Raw genomic sequence first — 23,718 nt, forward strand, 5'->3', positions numbered from 1 at the left:
ATGACTTATATCACAGCATAGATGGCATGTGTATTTTGTAAATGGAAAAATTTGGGATAGTTAACACAAGGGATGAGATGATTGAAAAAAATTCTTCAGAGTTTAGTACAATGGTCAGAATGGAATAAGATAAATTTAATAGAGCAGTGGCTAGAGTACTGGGCCTAGAGTCAGGAAGTCTCATCTTTATGAGTTCAAATCTGACCTCAGACATTTACCCTAAATGAGGTCATGAAGAGTCAGACATGACTGAAATTGTCTGAACAAAAGCAATGATGAAATATAAATCACTGTAGAGCTCTATACATAGGTTAAAAAATCAACTTCATGAGGATAAAGTAGAAGAGCTACAGCTAGGAAACAGTTAAAAATACTGAAAGGTTTTAGTGGGACCATGAGGGGTTATTGCAAGCTTAAAATAAGTCAATAGTGAGTCATGCCAGATTTCAAAATAAAACAAAACAAATCATATGTGATTTTAAGGAATATTGAAGCTGTCAGAATGTAAAACAAAACAAGAACTGAAAAAATATAAGTGATCTTTAGGCTACAGTAGGAGACTCTTGGAAGCCAAGCCCAGGTTGGTGATAGTCCCACTAATTAGGTAATGTCTGAGTATAATGCTCACTAGGGGCAAAACATTTAAGGAAAGACATTTACTAGCCAGAGAGCCCACCAGAATGGTGCCGGGTGTCTTGCTATTAAGATTGGAGATGTTTATCCTGGATATAAGAGAATATTTAAAAAGTTGAACTTGACATTTGTTTTCAGCCATGAGGAAGAGAGAGTTAGTTTATTCTGCTTTGCCCTAGAGGGGAGAACTAGGGTCAGTGGGTGGAAGTTACAGAGAGGCAGATGTAAGCTTGTACACAAAGAAAACTTTAACCATGATAGATATCCAAAATAGGAATTAACTGAGTGGTCAGGTAGAGGGACCCCTTCATCAGTGGCTTCTAAGTGGAAGTCGGATTATCACCTGATAATTTTTTGGAGGACATTCCTATGTAACTGAAACTGGACCAGATCATCATTGAGATTCCTTCTAACTTTGTGATTCTGAAATGTGAATATGAAAGAACTCAAAGCTAGGCAAAAGAGAGAAGGGTGAATAGGAGTGAAGGTTAAAGGACATAGGCAACCTGTATGATTATAGGGATTAATAGTGTGTCATCAATAGAAATAGAGAAGTTGGGAAGAAAATGGAGGATTTGTTTGCTTTTTGAGGGAGGGAGAGATAATACATTCTCTTTTGGATATATCATTTCTAGTTGGAGATGTTTAATAGGAAATTGATGATGTGAGTCCAGAATTCAGGAGGGAGACTGGGGATGGATATATAGATGTTGGAAGGTTCTACCTAGAGGTGAGCTAAGGAGCTTACTGAGACAGCATACATAGAGAAGATAGGTACTGCTACCCGTAAGTGATAGGCAAGGGTGATAATCCTACATTGGAAACTGAAAAGGAAGCTTTTTACAGGTAGTAGAAAAACCATAAGTGAGCAATATCATGATAACAAAGGGAAAGAAAGATTTCTAGAAGGAGGGTTTAATAAAAAATGTCAAATGGAGCAGAAGGTAAAAAAGGATAAAGACTAAATAAAAAAAACACCCCATCAAATGTGACAGCCAGTAGATTGTTAGTAACCTTGTAGAGAGCACTTTTGGTTTATTGATGAAGTCAAAATGCAGACTGCAAAGCTGAGAAGTAATGGTGAGATTGAGAAAAAATAGAGGCAAGGGATATATTCTCCCCTATCCCATCCAAATCCCCAATTTGGCTGTAAAAGGGAGGAGAGATGGGACAGTAGCTTGAGGAGAAGGTAGGATCAAGTTAAGGTTTTTAAGGATAGAGGCCACATAGACACATTTGTAAACAGTAAGGAAAGAGCCACAGGATAGCAAAACTGAAAATTAAGGGGAGGAGGAGAAATAGAGTGACACGTCTGATAGCCTTGGGTACAGCAGAACCTTATAATTGTTTCTTACAATTATATAGATTTTGATACACCAGTTTAATCATGTCCTCCCAAAATATATCCATTCATATCTTAAACCTGATGTAACTTGGTTGGTTTGTAATTTACAGGATATGTTTTCATTCTACTACCTGAACTAGTATTATAAAAGGCACAGTGATACTTTTTATGTGAACATTTGCTCTCATCTCCACAGTCTTTAGCTGTTTAATTCCTATTACTCCTTTTAGTTGCTCTATTTTGCCATTCTTCTTGAAGAGATACAAAATCCACTGCATTCAATATAATGGAAAGATAATGGAAATTAAGATAGAAGGTCTAAGTTCAAATCCTGGCCCTGTTATTTACTATTTTTGTGAACTTGAGCTTGTAATCTCACCTCTAGGTTTCAGTTTACTCATTTGAAAAATGAGAGGGTTGAAATAGGTAATCACTAAGGCTCCTTCCAGTAGTCAACCCTATGATACAATTTACTGAATTCAGTCCAACACATTACATTTCTATGATGTATGAATTATCTCTTCAATTATCTGTCTCATTAAATTAAGATCTCAGGGAAGGACTTTTTGGAGAATGAAGCAATTCCCTAGAAACTGATTATACTGAAAACAATATCCAGTAGTAGTTTATCTTGCCTGAAATTCAACCAACTATCTTGGGTCAAGCAACTTATTTCTTAAGAAAGACTCTCTTCCGTACTTTCTTAACCCCTTCCAATAGTTCTGGTGGAATAAAAATAGGATCATTTTACAATATTTATGATGAATTATGGGAAGGTTATTGTATTTATTCTTTAATATATACACCCCAAGTACTTGCCAAGGACAGTGGTACTAACTTTATAAATGACCAAGAAAGATTTGTTGACTGACTGAGTTCATTGTTCTGCATAAGTTTCTTACAGTGGATACTCTGCCATGGCATGAGGCTCTGAATTGAGAGTGATAGTAATGATTTGAGCATGGTAATATCTGTTGCGAAAAATGCACTTTGATCTTCATTTTTCCATTGACTACAAATTGACTCAGGGTTTCCTTGTCTCATTATGAAGGTACAATTTAGCCATGGGCACAAGAAATTAGGCTAGTCTTAAAATGAAAAAAAAAAACAAAGGAAAAATGAACACCTGATGGAAACGTTACTCAAAGTTAAAAATTCATGCAACTCAGCTAACCAGAACTCTTTTGCCATGTGTACTCTTATTTAGCTTCTTTACTTCTGGGGCAAATCACAGCTATAGATCCTTAAATGAGTAATTTATTCAGAGAACCAGCTCTTTGTTATTTCTTGGGGCTAATACACATTCAAGTTAATCTCCTAAAACCATTTTTGTCTACAACTGTAATTTTATGAACTGAGAACTGATGTTCAGAATGATGGGCAAAGAAAGGCAAAAAAGTAGTCTAATACATTTTGGAAACATTAACAACAACTAGAATGGATTTCAGATGTAATTTTTTGTTTAAATTCAATTTATTAGAACTCATTCTCTGAGCATTCTGAAGGAAAGTTTAGTATATGGGGCTTTAATTAAATGTTTTTCAAAGATTGGATAGATTTAAAAATATTTTCTTTCTCCTCCCCTCTGTTCTAGAACATGAAGATTTTAAAATAAACAACAACTTTTATATGTCAAGCCATATTTCATTAAAACTTGTCAACAAATGGTTCACCTAGGAATTTTTAGGAGAATGTTGTTAGAAAAAAATGGGCTTTTAATCAACCTATTCCTTTAACACAACTCTTTACCAAATTAATAATATGATGAATTGACCTAAGGTAAAATCATTCAAAAGCTTTTGCCAGTGTGGTCAAAATATGGATTAGATAAATACCTAGTTTCTTATGAAGTTCATAGGTTTTGTTTTCTGCTTACTTGTGTTGTATTATTGTTTTGTAATTTCTTTCTGATTCCCACCTACCATCATAATCATGAATTCTCTGGTTGAGAAGGAGGAAAGAGGAAAGAAGCAAGTAAAACAGTTTTTTCATGAGATAGAAGACATATTACATTCTGCCTTTTTCCTCCTTTCTAGTTTCCAGAAAGCAAGCATATGATCCTTGAGTTTTTTGGAAAGACATTGGATGGAACAGTTGGGTTCTCAAAGCAGCTGAGGACACAATAGGTTTGACTTCTGTCTCCAAAATGTGCCTCTCGCTGTCCCCATATTATCTGTCTTGTTACTATGGTTTCTGTAGTTTTCTGTTGATTCTGCATATCTTGGGACACTGCTAGTAGAATGAAGTCTGGTGCATGTGCAGACCTCATCAGCTTGCTTGTAGGGTTCTTGCCATATGGAAGATACTGAGGAGATGGCTTCAAGGAGAATTGTGATATCATGTAAAAGAAGTGCTTTGAAGTTACTGTGGAGGATGCATGGACATTTTATAACTGGTTTGGATTAGCTAACCATTTCAAAGGGAGGAGCTGCCTTATTTATTATTATTATTATTAATAATAATAATGAGACTACTAATACCATTTACATAGCTCTTTAAGGTTTGAAAAGCGCTATCTATATGTTATCTCATTTTATTCTTGCAAAGACCAAATGAAGGAAGTGATATTACTATGGAGGAAAGTGAAACTGAGAGGTTATTTGTCTTGCCCTAAGATAACCCAGACTGGAAATGTCTGAGGTAAGATTTGAACTCAGGTCTTCCTAATTCAAAGTCCAGGGCTTTTATCCATCTATCTATTTGCTTTTCTGAAGATGCTAACAGTTCTGGCTATGTAGCTGATAGAAAAAGTACATGATTAGTCAACCAGAACCAGTTTCCAAATGTCCATGCATGCTTTACAATGTCTCAAAAGCGCTTTCCTTACACATCATCAGGATTTTCCCAGAACTCATCTTTCCCAGGGTCCTCCATGGAGAAAGAAGCAATTTCAACAAGCTGATGGTGTTGGCACATATGCCTGATCTCCATTACACTAAAGATCTTGAACCTGAACTAAAAGTTGTCTTACCAAGACCAGGAAAAATAATCATCCTGATTCTTTCCTTCCCTTTCTGCAAGTTCCAAGCTTGTGGCACTCTAGAGATACGGAGAGAAGAAAACCCTCCCTGCTCTTCCTAGGCATCCAGTGGGGCCGATTCACCCATACCTGTGTGAACTTTTGGAGGATTCAAGAACATGGTGTCATGCTGCCAATGTGGTGGCATTACTTTGGCAAGCGCTGAATGACCACAAACATGAGCCTTATTTGAAGGCAACTGATATATACAATAACAACATTATTAATGGCAAACTTGTCTCTCATGTATAAGAGTGTGCACCTCCTACCATCATATCCTTTGGGGGATATATCCCTGGTTTGCACCTTGGGGGCTATGGCTCTCTTGCCATAAGTATGATTGTCGTAAGTGTTATATTCAAACGACGTCTTGGAATATTTCTCTAGTTCCTTGGCCAAGTTGGAGCGAGGTGTGGTTGTGGGGACATTGTTTCTGTAGCCATATTGAGGGATCTCTAGTTGCTTTACGAAGCACATCGGCCTGAAACATAAAAGATATGGAAAGTTCATGTTATTGTGCATGTGCATCAGTTCCAGTTTGGATGAGAAGCAGAAATTTTAGCTAACTTTATTTTAAAGACCACTAATATATGTGTACTACTGAACCACTATCTCTGTACTTGCAGTTTTTGCTTTATAAGAAAAACACTGCATATTTTCCCAAGCCATAACTAAACTTTAATTACACAGTGCCAAATAGATTCCCTACCTAAAAGCAACGTCTACTGAGTTCAAAAGTAATTCCCATTAAATATATTTTATATTCATCCATTGTTTCTGTAATTGCTATCCTTTGTAGAAGTTGGAAGGAGAGAAGAAGATATGAAAAACAAACTTGGTGGGAAGATTTCTATATCAATCATTTACTTTGGCAGGAATTGGAAATAGCGCTAGAAGTTCTGTGAATCTCAAGTAGGCCAATAAGTATTTTTCTTTTAGAAGATAAGAGGAAATGAAATACTCTTATGAATATAGATTTAGTGAAAATCATCTAGATGTATGAGTGGAGATATATATGTATATATCAATATGCAATAAGAAATATTAACATTTCTTTTAGTATTTCCTTTAATGCTAATTTATTTGTCTGGGCTCTAAAAGTACTCAGGTGCCAATCATTCATATTCACTACCTCTCTCTCTTACCAAATTTTTTATTACAAGATTCTGGAGTCTAATAAGCATTTTGCTTCACTTTTTCTCAATATAAAATATTTATTGGTATTTTCATATAAGCATTTTTAATATTCTCTCTCTAGGAAAAAAATCCAAGAATTCCAGGGAGGAACATTTTTAAAAATTGTTTTTCTTGCTTTTAAAAGTATGTAATTACTGTTGTCAGCCTGGCATAGCATATAGAGGATTACTTGTGAAATAAGGAAGACTTTTGATTCATGACCTCCCTGTGAAATATACTGGATGACTGTGGGACCAAAATTAAATCACTTAACCTCTAAGTGTCCTAAGCAACATTCAAATACTGTATGTTATAGACAAATAATATCAGTCAATCTGTCTCTTTATATACACCACTTCACTTACTATCTTCATATCTTGCCACTGGTTGTCCTTTATGCCTGGAACACATTCCTTCCTCACCTCCAGCTCTTGGAATCCTTAGTTTTCTTCAAGTCTCATCTCCAGTACCACCTTCTGTGGGAGGCTTTTCCTGATCCTGAGAGTGACCAGGACTCTTCCCCCTTCAATCACCCTGTGTCTAATTTGTGTATCTGTGTATACACAAATTACTCAGACAGACTAGAATACCAGTTCATTTAGGGCAGAGACCATCTCACTGTAGCTTTCTATCCCCAGTGCCTAGCATAGCGCTTGGCACATAGTAGATACATAATAAATAATTGGTTGATCAGTGGAGGGAGTATCCACACTAAGAGGTCCTCTCTTTGATGAAATCACAAGACTAGAAAAGAAAATAGTAAGGCTAAAGCTGCCATAATGGCAAGCTTTAGTTCAAGGATTCTTAACTTGGTGTCCAGAAACTTTAAAAATAGTGTGAGTATGCATGTGTGTCTGTATATGTCTACACATACATATACATATGTGTGAGTATGTATGTATATATATAAGACTATTTCAATATAATGGTTTGCTTTGTAATCATACAGATTGATTTCATGTATTTAAAAATATTCTTCCAAGGAGGAATCTTTAGTTATGATCAGACTTGGAAAGGGGCCCATGATATACAAAAAGGATCAGAAGCCTTTGATATAGCTGGAATGATGAAATTACAGGTCTGGAAAAGAAATGTTAAAGCTAAAGAATGGAATAATGGCAAATGCTTTAGCTGGAAAGATCCATAAGCAAATTCATGGATGAGTGTTTGGTTTCTAATTCACCTGCAAAGGCTAACCACCTACCCGTGTAAGTCCCTATAGACTAATGATAGATAGCAGTATATAAAAATCTTATTAAGGCTCAAAATGCAGATGCAAAATGCTAGCAGACTCATAAAAGTAATACCCATAAAATCTCTTCTCCCACATCTTATCATGGCCTGGAGGTAACTATGGCTTCTCAAAGGATGCGGCTGGGTAGCAGAAACACAGATAGGTCTTACCAAGCTGAGAAGGTCTTTGGGACTGACTGAGTAATAGACTGGGTTTGTGTCTGTTATTTATAAATTGACATCGGTAAATATAGATAGTTTAATCACCAGAGATCTGGCCACCAGTTGATTGACATTTTTTCGTGCTCTAGCCACTCACAAAGACTTTCTATTAAGATGTAGAGATAGAATTAAAGCTTCTGGAGGCTAGGGGCAATTTAGGTTTTTTTTGTGCCTTTGTAATTCACAGTGTCTTGCACTTAGTAGGTACTTAATAAATGTTTATAGAACTGGATTGTATACTGTGTCTATAAATGTACTCCTATGTCCTTGAAATGGTTTTTTTAAAACCCTTAACTTTGTATATTGGCTCTTAGGTGGAAGAGTGGTAAGGGTGGGCAATGGGGGTCAAGTGACTTTCCCAGGGTCACACAGCTGGGAAGTGTCTGAGGCCGGATTTGAACCTAGGACCATCCATCTCTAGGCTTGACTCTCAATCCACCGAGCTACCCAGCTGCCCCCTTGAAATGTTGAAGAACTAAGTTTGTTATGAGGACACTAAGACACTAATGCCTAGTATAAAGACAACATTTTATTGAGTTAATAATTAGACTTGACAACAGATATGTGACTAGGGCTTCAATTAATGAATTTGCTCACTAGTTTTCCCTTTTGGACATATGGCTACCAAGATTTTAATCTTCCTACATTCATTCATTCTTTGATAATAATGATAGGTAGCATTTATGTAGTATGTTAGACTTGTGAAGCACTTTCCAATAACTCTGTGAGATATGTAGGTGCCATTATTATCCTCATTTTACACATGAGGAAACTGAGGCTGAGAGAGTTAAGAGAAAGCAAGTATGAAGTAGTAAGGAAATGAGAACACAGCTAGGTGCTAATGGCTTTATATGAAGGCAGAGAAAATTTTTGTGTGCCAACATAAAGATTGTCTCAACTTACTCTCTTGCTAAATGAGCCATGAATAAAATGTTATGGTATTTGAGGGGAGCAGAGGGTCCCTTTCAGCTGGGTTGATGGGAACACTTTATAGAATACTGGTACCTAAACTTGACCTAAAGGATGGGTAGGATTTTGATAGGTGTGAATGGAAAGGGATGTCATTTTAGGAAAGGGGAATGGTATTAGCAAATGCATGGAAATGAAAAAGAATGGGTCTGTCCAGGAAGAGAAGCAATCCAGTGTTGGTAGCTGCATATCTTATTCCATTGGTGTCATGAGATAGATGATGGAAAAGGTAGGTTGGGACAAAATAGTCAAATATCCTTGCTATAATCTTGATTATCAAAGGACTGTGGACTTTACAGGCAGTAGGCACCGTAAAAACTTTTGAACAAGGGAATGGCTTGTTTGAAGGCTTACTTTGGGATGGCCTGTCTTGTGGTGGGATGGATTGAAAGTGGAGAGAATGGTGACTACATTCCTTGTTGTTCCTTATTATACTTCATTTGCAGTCAGGAGAAGGGTGGGAAAAACAGTGAGGGAGATGGAGAAGTAGTTCTAGACTAGAGTTAGAGGCAGAGTCAGGACAATGAGATAGAGGCAGCATAGTATAGTAGAAGGAGCACTAGTCCCAGGACCTGAGTTCAAATCCCTATTCTACACTTACTGCTTGTATCACATTGGGCAAAATCATTTAATGTCTTTGGACCTCAGTTTCCTCTTCTATAAAATGAGGGTGGTTCAAATAGGTGATTTCTAAAGTCTCTTCCAGCTCTAAACTTACCATATGAATGAATCTTAGTAGAAAGGCCAAAATCAGGAACAACAACAACAAAAAAACATATATCCCAAACTATAGCTGAACAGTTTCAGAGACCTGACTATGCATATCTGATAGTTTTCCTTTAATCTTTATGATACCTTAAGATAAACCACATGTAGGTTTTCTTATAACAGCATACGAAATTTTACCTTAAAACAGTTAAGTTGCTTTTTGTGTGGAATAAGAGAGGGAGGGAGTCCTTGAAATAGAAGTTTGGTATAATCTGCACTGCCTCCAGGATGTGGGGACCATATGATAGTGCCGGAGGCTAGAGCCAAAGTGCTAACCCAGGCACAGGAGCAGCCTGCTGGAGAGCCAGCTGCTGCTGCCGCCACACAAGGAAGAGGTATCTACCTGGTTTCCAGGAGATTCCTGCCTCTAAAAAGAGGTGTGTGTGTGTGTGTGTGTGTGTGTGTGTGTGTGTGTGTGTGTGTGTGTGTGAGAGAGAGAGAGTGTGTGTGTGTGTGTGTGTGTGTGTGTGTGTAACCATTTTTAAAATGATCGCAGTCAGGAGGTGATAAAGAATGTACAGACTTGTTAATCATCAAAAATGCCAGCCCATTTATGAGGCTGAGCGGCTATCGGCTTTTCTTTTGCTCATATTTGCTATAGCTTCATTTTGGGCTGTGGGGCTGTTTACCAATTATTCCATACATAGGTAAAATGGGTTTCAGAATATTGGGATGTGTTTAGCTCTTCCACACAGTGTAGTGCCAAGAGCTCTGATTTTTGAAGCCAGAATACTTTGGTTTGGGTCCAGCATCTGCTGACAGGTATGGGACTGTGGGCCAGTTGTTTTGCCTCAGTTTCCTCATCTGTAATATACAGAGAGTACAGCTGGGTGCTGTATCTGGAGTGAGAAAAACCCAACTTCAAATCTGACTTCAGATACTTATTAGCTAGATGAACCTTGGTAAAATAATTCAATCTCTCTTTGCCTTAGTTTCCTCATCTGTAAAAATGAGGATAATAATAGCATGGTTATTGTGAGGATAACATGAGACACTAAATACAAAGTCTTTTACAAACTATAAAGCACTATAACAGTGCTAGCTATTATTATTTTTATTATTACCTAAATTATTCATTTTAAAGAAATGTTGTAAGGAAAGCAGTTATGGAAATATGAACTATATTAAGCATAGAAGACCGTATACAATAAGAAGTCATTTTACTAAACAATTAAGATATAATTATTGAAAATTTAACATTTCCAAAGGAGGTTCTTTAAAATACTAGAATCATAAGCTTGTAGATATGGATCTTGGAGAAGCTTTAGTAACTATTTATTCAAACTCCTTTACTTTACAAATGAGAAAATTGAGGCTCAATGAGACAGAAAAAGTAAAAATAATACTTAAACATTTAATTCAGTATGCTTAGGTACATAATTTAAAAAGTGGATATTAACTTGTTGACTGCTTTTGGTCATGTTGCAAGGGTGTATATATACATATATATTGGGATGGATTTCTACGAAAGAGAGATAATCTACTACATTGGATATTACAATGATCTTGGCAAGCTAGAACAATAGGCCATATGTAGGAAGTTAAAATTTAATAGGAATCAATGTGAAATCCCCCTTTCAATATTAATTTTAGCTTTGGTTTAAAAAATTGATTTCCTAAAGATAAGATGAGGGAATCATGGCCAGATAGTACTTCATTTTTTTTTTTTTAATGAGCCTGCAGTATCATAAAGCAGCCAAGAAATCTAATTCAACCTTGGACTTCATAGCGGCCAATAATAAGGAAATGATACTCCTATTATACTCTGGGAGGTTCACTTCTGTAGTATTTTGTTGTATTCTGGGCATGATAATTTAAGAAGGACATGGATGAACTGGATACTCTTATGTTATAAGAGAAAAATAGAAAAGGATTAAGAACCTGAAGTTTTTGCCATATGAGTATGTGCTTAAGGAAATGGAGATGGTGAACTTTTAGAAGAAAAGATTTAGGAGATATAGGAGAACCCTCTTAAGGATTTTAAGGAATGGCTGCCATGTTGAGGAGGGATTAGATTTGTCCTATTTTGGGGCCCAAAGGATGGAGCTACATGAAAATTGAAAGGGGGACCTTAGGAGGTGAGGAGTTCCCTTTTTCAGGAGATCTTCAAGTTTAGGGGTGTTGTAGAATATTCATATTCATATGCAAGCATAGTTTGGAGTAGATAATATTGTATATAGATGATGTAGTATATAATAGTATAGTTTGGAGTAGATAATAGTAATAATAGCTAATACTTGTACAGCTCCTTTTATGTGCCAGGTACTATTGTGCTAAGTGAATATTAACTCATTTGATTTTCACAACCACCTTAGGAGGTAGGGCTATTATTATCTCCATTTTATAGATGACAAAACTGAGGGAAAGAAAAACTAAGTGATTTGTCCAGTGTCACACAGCTAGCAAATGCATGAAGCTGTATTTGAACGCAGTAAGAATCTGTGATTCTGCTCTCAAACACAATCTGCTAACTTCACATCTAAGTTTGCTTATCTCTACAATATATATATATATAATTACAAATACATAGTCATTTTTGTGGGGGTGCTACCAGCACCTGATGAGATTGCTGAAGATTTTATGCCAGAACTTTAGGCAGAACTTGAGTTCCCTTTGAAGTGAGTCAGGGATCCTAAGAGGGCGAAGTGAAAATGAAGTGTGTTCCAGACATAAGGGACAGCTTGTACAAAGATATGGGTTTGGGAGATAGATTGTCATGTTTGATGAAGAGCAAGTAAATCAGCTTGGACAGAATGGAGAGTGTATGTATGAAGGGGAGAAATGTGTAAGCCCAGAAAAGGTAAACTGGAACCAGATTTCAGAAGGCGTTAAATATTAAACAAAAGTCTTTGTATTTTATCTTTGAGCCAATAGGTACTCAAGAGGACTTTCTGAGCATGGGAATGACTTGGTCAGTCAGACCTGTGTTTTAGGAAAGTGAGGCTGACAACCCTTATGGGACTCCCCCATGATTACTCAGCATGCACCTCAAAGAACCCAAATTTGAATCTGAGTCTTCTCACTCCAGCTCCAAAGATTTTTTTTTTTTATCATTTCACAGTGCATTACCAATACTTTTTCACTGAGGAACAATACTTAGAGAGAGCTAAGCACTTAGCAACAACTGGTTTGAAGTGTGATTTTAGGGGAATCCTTGTTTTAAACCCTACATCTTATCATTTAGGAAATTTAGTACCTTAAGACTCGATCTGACGCCTGATTGGATTTTGACACATCACAACTCTGGTGTTTTTCTTGAGCTTTTGCCAGTTTTTCTGCTGCAGCAATAGGGCATCCGGAGAGGCTGCAATTATAGAAAAGGGATTTAATTGTTTGGTTTCAAACAGTTTCACAACATACAGATCCAATTACCACCTTCCACCTTTTCCTCAGTCGGCCCCATGTGGGGTCGACAGAAAAGGTGAAAGAAGTCTGTTCAAGTGGTCACAGATGTTTCTTCTCTCTATTTCTTGACTTGGGGGAGGGAGGTTATATTTTTCTCGTTTTCTCATTTGTTAGTGAAATGGTTAACACTGCTGATTTTGTTTCCAATCTATGAGACTGCTGCTGCTCACATTTGTGAACATTTAATGGGTAAATATTATTGGAAGGCACTGATGACCTGAATGCAATTGAAAGGGAGTTGTTCAATTTTTTTTCCTAGTCGAAATATCCTGAGATGTAGACAAATTGGAATTTTGAAATCCAGTTCCATTCCATGATAGTCAACAATTTTGGAAATGAGACCATAACTGGGTCTCTTCAGGGACAAATTTCCAAGTTTCCCAAGTGTGGAAACAAATGGGCTGATACCAGCAGATGGAGCTCTTAGTTGAAACAGTAAAAATCTCTCCAGCTGGTACTAGAAACAATTCTTTTGCTTGTCATCATAGTCTATTACATGCCTTTCTGGCCAGATCCTTTTAGTGGTCTCCACATGAATGGAAATAAAAGTGGTGGGGGGATATCAGATTGACATTCAGTTGCCACCAAGCCTCAATATTTAGAAGCACCTTTTTTGCAGGACTGCCACTGTGGGTCTTAAAATGTATCCTGAACATCTGAGTTCATTCTGTAGGATATTTTGATGCTTGGGCCATATGTTGTAACTTATGTTATCATGCCAGGTAAATATGGAAGAAAATATATTGTCAGTCTCATCACACGAAACTTTAAAAACAAGAGCTATACTGCACATTGCCCTAGGAACATGTCACAGGGCACTGGCAAGGGCTTAGATGAGGTCAGGACCAGCTCTCTCATTTTATAGAGTAGGATCTTGCCTGAGGTCCCACAAGTAGCAAATAAAGGAGCTGGATTTGTACGCAGGTCTTTTGCAGCTAAATACTATGTTCTTTCCACTAAACTCCATCTTCCTCTCTAGATTTCTACTCTGGAAATAGTAATCTTGGCAAATCTCTGATGGAGCAAGGTCCAAGTTTGGTCTGCATAGTCTGGGTTCTGAGTTATTATAAACTTAGGCCACATAACCAAAGCAATACAGGTGGGCAAGCAAAAAATAAAAGCAAAGTAAAACTTTTAGCAGCACTCTTCATTTATGAAAAGCCCATATTCCTCTCTGTGATATCAGAGAACTCTTGGGACATCCATTAGTGGAAGGTTCTTCTAGAGTCTGCTCAGCTTCTGATAAAAAGGCAGTATACACAGAGTGGTTATTAGAAAGGTTTTAAGAATCCACAGAAAGACTGACCAGGAGAAGAAAGAAAATCAGAAGAAAAATGTGGAACTTGTTTTAAGTTTTGGTTTTCTTTCTGAAATTGGGCACCAGCAAAAGATGCTGGCTTTTCTGGCACTGATGAATTGAACCTTTCCATGAATTGGTATTTGTAAAGATTTGTAGTATAGTGACACAAAATAATGATCCTGAGAATCTGAGGATAACGAATGCTTTCTGAATTGTCTAAGGAACATTATATTATGTTTGATATAATTTTTTGTGTACTTTATTACATGTTAATTTTTTGAAAACTGTGTTCTAATGTAGTCTGTGCATTAAATATGGCAGAAACCCTTTTCTCACTTCTCTTAGTGGTTTTACCTCAGAGGCTGAGCGCTTTGGTTTTGGCAACAGCACCAAGGATTTCATCTTCTTGGGAATCATCGCCCTCATCACACTAAGCTATTTGAGACAATACGAGAACTCAATACAAATAACACTTATAAAGTGCCTACTGCTTATGGGGATCTGTATTCTTGTCTGCAGGATATACATAGTTTAGCTAAAACATGACCCCTGCCCTCAAGGAGCTTACACTCTAAGGCTGGAATCCCAACTAACTAAAGGAGAAAGGATAGGGACATGCTGGCTCTATTCTGAAAGCAGTTAAGTATTCGCCTGTCAGGAATAAGTTCTGGCATCAATTTCATTTCATTTCTTTGATAAATAATCCTGAAAATGGAACGAGCAGTGCATTCTTCAAAACTCAGATTTTCATTAATGAATTCTAGGTAGTGAGCTGCCAAAGCTGAGGGATTGAGGAGGGGTGGGCTTCAGAAAGATGTCACAGTGCAGAGGGAATAGCTAAAAAGTGTCAGATGTCTTCCAAGGTGGACAAATGCAAAGGAGTGAATTCAGTGGAAAATAATGTGAATAATAGTTGAAAAATAATTGGGTCTGAGCATTCAGATGAAACCTGAGGAAGGGATATAGTCAACTCAAATAACCCAACCTGCAAAAAGAGGGAACATATGCATTTGTCTTCCCCATGCAATATGTGAATGTACTTTTAAAATCCTTTATAAACAACACACCAAGGACCATCTGTCACCTTCTGTAAGATAGAGAAGTGCCATAGGAAGCACACACCCTCTGAAGGGTTCACCAGGAATGCTGCCATTGGGAAGTTCTTTTCCCTCTAACATCAAGTCCCGGAATGCTTTGCTTACCTTCGGTGAGAGTTCCTGTTGCTATTTACGTGCCCGCGCCCTGTGCAGCCTGGTGTAGGACACTTGAGAACATTTTCATGCATGGCAAGAACTTGACAAGAAGAGGTAGAGAAAACAGCCGAGTATTAAAACATAGAAACACTCAGAAAAACAGTCATATGTAATCATAAAACAAGAGGCTGGGTTAGTTTACAATAGACATTCCTTCAAATACTGGTGATGGGCATGGTCAGAAAAACACAGGAAAGAAGAGAGAGGGAATTTCTGATCTCATTCTAATTGGCATGCAGAGCAGAAGAGCACGAAGAGAGTTATGGAGGACAGAGAATGCAATAATTAATTTGTCTTTAGTGTCACAGTGAAGCAAGGGACTAACTACAATATATTTTCCATACATTAGTACTGAATATTGATTAGCTACAGAACAACACGTAGATTGGTAATATCTCTTCAATATCCTTAAGATTTTCAATCCTAGAATATTACAAAAATGTTGGGAAATGGGGAAGGGGAGGAGCAGACCTTAGAAATAAAATTGATTAGAAATACTGACTTTTGGGGAATTAAATCTTGTATTATTCCTTAAATATTGCTATGAAGAGCTGGACAAATTATATGAAAAATCATTTCATTGTGTAAAATTAACAAGCAAGAGCTTTAGTGATGACAATATGTTGTTTTTCTTATAGGATTCACTGTCTGTGAAGCATTCTGTGGTTTGCTTGGTGGAGGTGAGATGGATTTATTTGGCTCTATCTACACTCTTTTGCATACTTTATATTACCAATAGAATTTATTTGCTAAAGCAGAGGTTGGGATACAATCTGGTGAGGGTAAAGAACACAGGAATCTTATTCCTTTGTGATTTGGCCTCACTGGATGATTGGAAAAAAATATTTATAGAGCGCTTTCAGATTGGCAAAGTAATTTACAATACTTTATTTCACTTGAGCCTCACAACAACCCTGTGAGGTAGGTACTAGTGGTATCATCAATCTCCATTTTACAGATGAGGAAACTGAGGCTTTTAATGCCTGGCCCATGGGGAGAGAGAGGTGGGATATAAGTCCAAGCTTTCTGACGCCATGTCCTTAAGTAGCTGGCTTCAAAAACCAGGACACTTAAATACAGAGTAACATTCTGAAGCCTTTCCTTTGAGTAAAACTGTGCTTATGGTATCCATATTTATAATCTGACCAGGATCACTGAAGTACCAATGTGGATGTTGGCCTAAATTGTCTTATAATTATAGCCATCCTTCCCTCCCCTTTAAATTATCCATATTTAATCCTCCATTTCACATTGTGTGCCTAGAAGTGTTTTGGAGAGCATTCCAAGAGTCACAACAGAGACACATGACTCCTTTTGGTGAAATGATGACTGTTAATTGAAAAAATATATTACGAAGAACCATACAGTAGCAAGTGATTAGCAACAATTGATATATATATATGTATATATATATATATATATAAAATTAGTGACCCAAGAAAATAGCATTAGAATACATTCATAAAGCTGGCTAGAGTTAGACAAGAGATGATTAAGATATGTTTTTAGACTAATGATATCGTGTCAGCTTTTTGCTAGTTGTAGTTTGGTTTCAGGTGATATCACTTGATGTGGGGCAAGTGGACTGAATCCATGTAATACTGAGCTATTATGCCATGACAGAGTTCAAAGTTTATTATACTTAGTATTTTTCCATGAAGTTCTAGAGTATGGTGACTTTTCTGAGATTCAGTCAGCAACTTATCTTTTACTTTAGGAAACAAGAACTGGACCTATTATTTAATTAGTTTAGTGAAGTCCCAGTGGGGAAACTCCTTTAGAAATTTCTTTTATCTGTTGTTTCCACAATTGGAATGTGAGAACTCATTGAAAGGTGTGACTATCTATTTTTTCAATTTGTATCCCTCCTTCAGTGCTTATAATATAGTGTTTAACATATGCTTTCCCCTCTCATTCATTCTTTTGCTCATTCATTCATTCATTCACATCCATGCAGGTCGGCACCTTCCCTGCAACTTTGTTTTAGAGAGTTGCCCAGAGTATCGAGAAGTTAAGTGACTTGGTCACAGTCACACAGACAATATATGTTAGAGATGGGACTTCAAGTAGATCTTTTCTGTCTTTAAGGTCAACATTCTATCCACTACTTGCTGGTTTTATCTTTTACTTTAAAGGGAAACAAAAAATGCATATCCTCAAGGAATAATATATGTGTAGAGAGACTAAGTTTTTCTTTAGAATCATAGAATTCTAGAATTGGAAGGAACCTTGGAGACCATCTAAATAGTCTAGTGCCCTTGTGGCTTGCTGAGGTCTCTTATCTACTTAGAATCAGAGCCAGGACCAGAAAGGTGATTGACCCTAATTCCCCATTTCATTCTAGTTCATTGCCTCCTGTTTTAACCTCTTAAAATCATTTTATCTGTGCTCCTAACACATTCTACAGGCTGCTCAAAGGATGTTAGAGCTGGAAGAAACCTTAGAAACCATCTAGTCCAATCCCCTCATTTTACAGAGGGTGATCCAGGGTTCCAGAGTGAGTGACTTGCCTAAGGTCACACAGCTAGCCCACGGTGGTGTTAGGTCTTGATGCTAAGTCCCAGTGTCTTCTCCTTTCAGGGGCATTCTTAAAGCACATTTCATAAGGCAGATACATCAAGAACTGTTTGTTCACTAACATTTTTTGGTAATCAGAGGAAAGACAAATTTTCAAAAGTGAGATTCTATTGTCATGCACAATTTCTTCTAAAATGCTTACACAGAACATGAGCCAAACCTTTTTGAACAATACTGGAGCTAAACCTATGTTTCCAGGTCTTGAACACTGACAAGGGAGCCCATTGGAATTTATACATTTCCCTCCAATCTGAAACATTCTGAGTTTCCTAGTGCCACTTGTGCCTTCTCTGTTTTAATGGAAGGTACCCTGAAGGCCACTCTGAAAGAGAAGGCAGATATCCAACATGCCACATTTGGAATCTAGTTCTTGATTTCCCCACCTCCACTCCTTCCTTGCTATAAACAGTGGCAAAGGTTGTTATGTCAGGGGAATGATAATGTCTCAAACTTACTTTCGTGTAGAAATATTATCAACTCATGCTCAGAATCAGGTCCTCTATTTCCTGGAGCCAATTCTGAAGCTAAGATATCAGGTTAACTGTTCTTAAGCAATTAATTTTAATTGTATTCAAAATGGGCAGGCATTTTCAGTGTAAGAAACGGGAGAAGTTGGACATCACCACCATTAAGTATCAAAAGATATGGCACTTTTCTTGAGATTTATTCCACATGGTTCAAACAAAATTCATTATTATTTCCGTCCTAAATCAAAAACAAAGACCAAAGCATATATCCCTGGCCACCACTCTTTTATATGCACTATCCATCCTTATTAGAATAGAAGCTCCTTGAGCACAGGGATGGTCTTCATTTTTGTTTTTATATCCCCAGTGCTTAGTACGGTGCCTGGCATAGAGAAGTACTCATTAGATGGATTTTCATTAATTCTTGACTTAAGTTTGTACTGTGGTAGAAATGATGGAATTAGTATTACATGGAACAGACATTACACATGAAGATACAGTACAACCTCATATATAAGCACTGACTAGGGCCACATACAAAAATCCAAGTTACCCAGAGAAATGTCTCAGGGTCCTTCTCCTATATGCATATGGGATTGGAGAGGACCTTACAGCAAAGAAACAAGACTTATGAGCTCATGCATTAGGATATCTTCCAGCAGACAGATAACACCAGGATGGAGAATGCTAGGTCCCATTAGAAGGAATCAACAAGGCCCCCTTGTACCATATTATGCACAATCAAAATAGGCTGAATGAGTTGGAGATCTACATAGGCAGGGAACCAGATAAACGAGGTTGCACTGTGAAGTGAGATGGGAATGAAAAAAAGATAAGAAGAGGGATGGTAAAGACAGATTTGTTGGAGCTCTTATTCACACTTGGTATCTGTGAAACATGGACTTACTCTCTGGAGGAACCCTATCTTTGTGAGGACATCCGGATAAACTGCGATGATGAGGATAAAGCCCCGTTACGTGGCCAGTTCCATCACAGCCTGGGGTTGGACACTTGCTCTCTTTCTTTTCTGTTCTTGAGGGATCTAAAAGTGACAACAAGTGTCAAATGAACGCATTTTACTGATTTAAGAGAAATGTGGTTAACTGACAATGTGACGTAACAGTGAAACAGCACCAGTGTCCAGGGACAAGACCAAAGATTGGGTTATCATACCTTGATTCTGTGTAACTGGTTGTTTTGAGTGATACATTTGACCCCTTGTTTATCTCAAACTGGTATAATGAGTGACATCTCAATGGGGTTCTACTCTACAAAGAAATACAGAATACTCCAAATCTACATTTTGCTTGCCACATTTCCCCACTCTTTTTCTATGTCAAGTAGTGCTGATTAAAGAAACATTGTAGAAATAGTGATGGAGCATGACCTTTTTAGAGAACACCTCTCCCCGCTCCCCTGTCCACCACTGTCAATGACCAATTTCCTTTCAAGTATCGACTAAAGAGTGTAAGGTCATTCAAAACACTTTAGCAGGATTTCCCCTGCCTTGAGTGCCACTGCCAAATGTACTGAAAGCTGCAAATTTACTATTGTTGAAGTTTATTCTCTTGAGGTTAAGAGACTCAGCTCCTTAGCATACCAATTCAGCCTCTCACAGAAAGTGAATTGTACTTTCAGAAGACACTGTAAGCATGTGTCAAAAAAGGTAGAAATTCCATCTGATAAATACTTGGGCAATCAAAAGAATTTCAGAAGTCACTGCAGTAATCACTTGTTCTGACTTCTAGGTTTTTATTATGAAACTGGAGAAATGATTTGGTAATGCAATATAGGTATTCATGGTTTTAAGTGGGTAATGGCTCTTTATAGTCTCATTGGCTTCTTTGTATTACTTTGTATTACATTATTATTAGTGAAGGACCAAAACAGACATTTGGTCAAAAACTTAATACAGAATTCTATACAGGTAATGGAATTGCTATTGAAAAACATTTTCACATCAAATCCTTCTTTGTATTTGCTTCCAAAGTGCAACTCAGACATGAGTAGAGTTTGTTCAAAGTCCATTTTATAGATCTCTTGTTAGTTGTCAAAAACTAATTGCCAGGGTTATCAATAAGCCCGATTTTCCTACTGTTTGGATGTTAAAATTGTGGTCCGTGGGAAGATCCAATTCAAATTCTCTTTCTTTTAGGCTAGGTTATTTTTGTAGATTGTGGTTCAGGATTCACACTATTTTACTTCTGCTGGATCCTCCCAAGGCAGTTTAATATGTGTTGGCTAATTTTTGTCATCTTTCCTCTAAATTTGTTCATATTAAATCCCATTTGCCAAAGAACTCAGGAGTTATTAATTCTTTCTACATTCTAAGAAAGTAGATTTTCAGCTAATTTATAATAAATACACCTATCTTTTAATTAATTTACTTTTTAGGTGCTAGCATTTTTGCAAATAATATTATTGGCCTGGTAAAACGTCACAATTGTACTATGCTTTACTCTTTTCATTTATAGTTTATAATCCAATGACAAACTTGAAATTTTTGTATCTTAAAATCTGTTTTATTTATATCTCTCTTATGCATGCTACTGAAGCATCTCCATCAAACTTCTCTCTCCCATTCCCAATTCTTAATGAGTAAAATATTTTTGCATTCAAGTAAATTGCTATGGAATAACTGTAAACACTGAATTGATGCAAAGACACAAGTATTAAGGGCACGGTGATAGATTCAGAAGATATTACTGATTTTCCTAAGTTCTATGACATAGGCAGATCATGAGTTTTTTTAAGGACACATAATCAGGAAACACGTTAATGGCCCTAAATCAATGAATGAATTGGTTTTGTTTAGGAAATTTGCTAATGCCTATGAAACTGTATTGTTCCAAAGAGTTCTATAGTGTTCTGGAAGTATGCCTATACATGAAATAAAATCATGTGGACACAAACCATTTCATTTCTTGGAAGACAAAAGGGGCATAATCTCCTCTCGATGCATGAATGCTGGCTGGGTTTGGAAAGCGCTTTTTAATCTTTACTGCTACTTGCTTTAAACATCACAGTATATTAACATTATATGCTTCTCCCTTCACCCATTTCCCCTCTATACCCCACATCCAGTTGTAATAAATTCTGCATCTTATAGAAAAAAACTTGTATACTGGATTTGGTTAGCTCTCTTCCTATATTAGTTTTGTATTTCCTTCATTCCATCCTGTTGTCAAAACTTTGTTATTCTGATTGTGATAGTTTCCTAACAATTTTAGAAACTTGTGTGTTGAATAAGCCTAGAGTATAGGTAATGCAAGTAGAACATTAATTACATATCATGATGGTCTTTAGGTTTTGCCTTTAATAAAGAGCAAACATGTAGCTACAAATAAAGACTTAAAAAATCTACTGCTTGTGTCACTGGGAATCTGTCAAATGGCGGTGATGATAAAATAATAGTTATATCTTTATAAAGAAAGGAAAAACAAACACATAATAACAACAAAAATATGCACCCCTTTAGACTAATACCAAAATAAGAGAGAAACTATTTCTAGCCACTTTGCTTAGCTTGGTTTCTCTTCTTTGAAAGATACAATATATACTTGTGAGCATCTTCAAAAGAAACTTGGGAGACGGAGAAAAGGATTAGGTAAAGATTTACTTTAAAATCTATCAGAGAGAAAGGATTTCAAGAAGCTGGGGAAAGGTGAGGAGTCATGGCTTCCTCTATCATTTTAAAAGTCCATGTTAATCTGTTTTTTTCTTTGAGAAGGAAAGAAATCACATTTCTTGTCTTTCTCCTGCTTAGTCCAGGGAGATAAAATATTTATATTTCAATTCTCCAAGCCACAACTCTGTGGCTGCTGTGACTGCTATTAAAGGGCCCACAATAGCAACAATAGGAGGAAACCAAAGAAGCTGGAGCAACATAGGATTCATAAAACATCAAACCAGGCCATTTGTCGGATAGAAACCCAGGATCTCAAAACTGAAAGGGAGTCTCCTTTGTAGGAATATCCTCTACAAAGCCCCAAGAAATGGTCATTCAGCTTTCCCTTGAAGATCTTCCAGGAGAGGGAACCCTCTACTTCCTAAGATAATCCATTCCCTTTTTAGAACTCTAATCGCTATAAAAAGAGTCTTAAGACTCTTTGCAACTTCTGCCCATGGCTCCTAGTTCTGCCCTCTGGTGTCAGAGTACTTAATATAACATTTATCAAAGCCTATACTCTTACCGTAATGCTCATTAACAAGGATATTAAAACATACCTCCATGGTGTACCTGTCTAGTTGGGCAATTAAATACAACTAAGATACTGTAAATTGCAAATCATGTTTATTCCTTTGTGACTGAAAAAGGTTCTGTAATTCTTAATTAAATGCTTCTAATGTATGATGTCAAGACAATTTATACTGGTAGCATTATGGTTTTATTATATTTGAAACATATATGATAGAATGCTCATTCTTTAATCCTCCAACCCCCAGTAAAATTTTGAATCTTGATTCTTCCACAAGGAATAATTTTTGGTTATTGAAAAAATAAGCTAAGACCCATAGTATATATTGTACAACTCATGACCACCTTTTCATTGGAACAATAGAATAGTTTCCAAAAATAATAAATATTTGTTGAAGAAGCCTTTTTGAAACAACTGTCAGAACCTATGCAGCCAATATTTCAAGAACCCTACAGTCACCTGGTAGGGTATTTGGATAATGTCTGTTTGTCTAAAGGTTAAAAGGCTGACTTAGGCCTCAGCCTTTTGAATGCCCAACTTGTCACCATTTGGTGACATGCATTACCAGAATCATGTGCATACATTGAGAGGAGAATATACACCTATGCCCCTTGGGAAAAAAATAGAATAATTTTTACTTTGTGATTCAAAATAATGTAACAACCGCTCTTCTGATCAAGATGCTTAAATTAGCTTTTCTGAGACAAAGTGAGGCTATTAGTAATTACATTTTAAATTGCCTGAAGGTAGGGAAAAAAAAACCACTTTTTATGAACATGAAGCAAGTCATTCAAGTTGAAACCGTACCTATAGAATACCTACATAATGGCAAAGTCTTAAAAGCACACATACATAAATATATATATATCCATTATTAATTTCTGCACACATATGGATATACCCTTTTTTTAAAGAAATGAAAACAACAAAAAATTAGCCTATTACACATATTTTTAGTGTATGGGGTTGGATTATTTTTAAGAAAAAGCACCTTAACAGTTTCCACAATGGAATAGAATCAGTGAAGTGGAATGAATATAGGGAAGAAATTGCTATTGATCTCAGCCCAGGCCACATCATGCCTTGCATAGCAAATCGCTTCCATTACCTTACTATCTTAAGATAATTAATGTGCAGTCACTGCCCTTATCT

General features: G+C 36.8%; 1 protein-coding gene across 1 annotated transcript in view; it reads right to left on the minus strand.

Moving 5' to 3' along the window:
* Nucleotides 1-23,718, minus strand: part of MYT1L (myelin transcription factor 1 like) — a 309,828-nt gene that overhangs the window by 159,108 nt on the left and 127,002 nt on the right. The window contains exons 7-10 of the mRNA XM_044660933.1: nt 19,275-19,409; nt 15,273-15,363; nt 12,562-12,669; nt 5,267-5,478 (exon numbers count right to left, since the gene is read on the minus strand). Of these exons, the coding sequence (XP_044516868.1) occupies nt 5,267-5,478; nt 12,562-12,669; nt 15,273-15,363; nt 19,275-19,409 (546 nt within the window). The remainder of the gene's footprint in view (nt 1-5,266; nt 5,479-12,561; nt 12,670-15,272; nt 15,364-19,274; nt 19,410-23,718) is intronic.

Source organism: Gracilinanus agilis, chromosome 2, assembly GCF_016433145.1.
Source record: "Gracilinanus agilis isolate LMUSP501 chromosome 2, AgileGrace, whole genome shotgun sequence".
NCBI lineage: Eukaryota > Metazoa > Chordata > Mammalia > Didelphimorphia > Didelphidae > Gracilinanus > Gracilinanus agilis.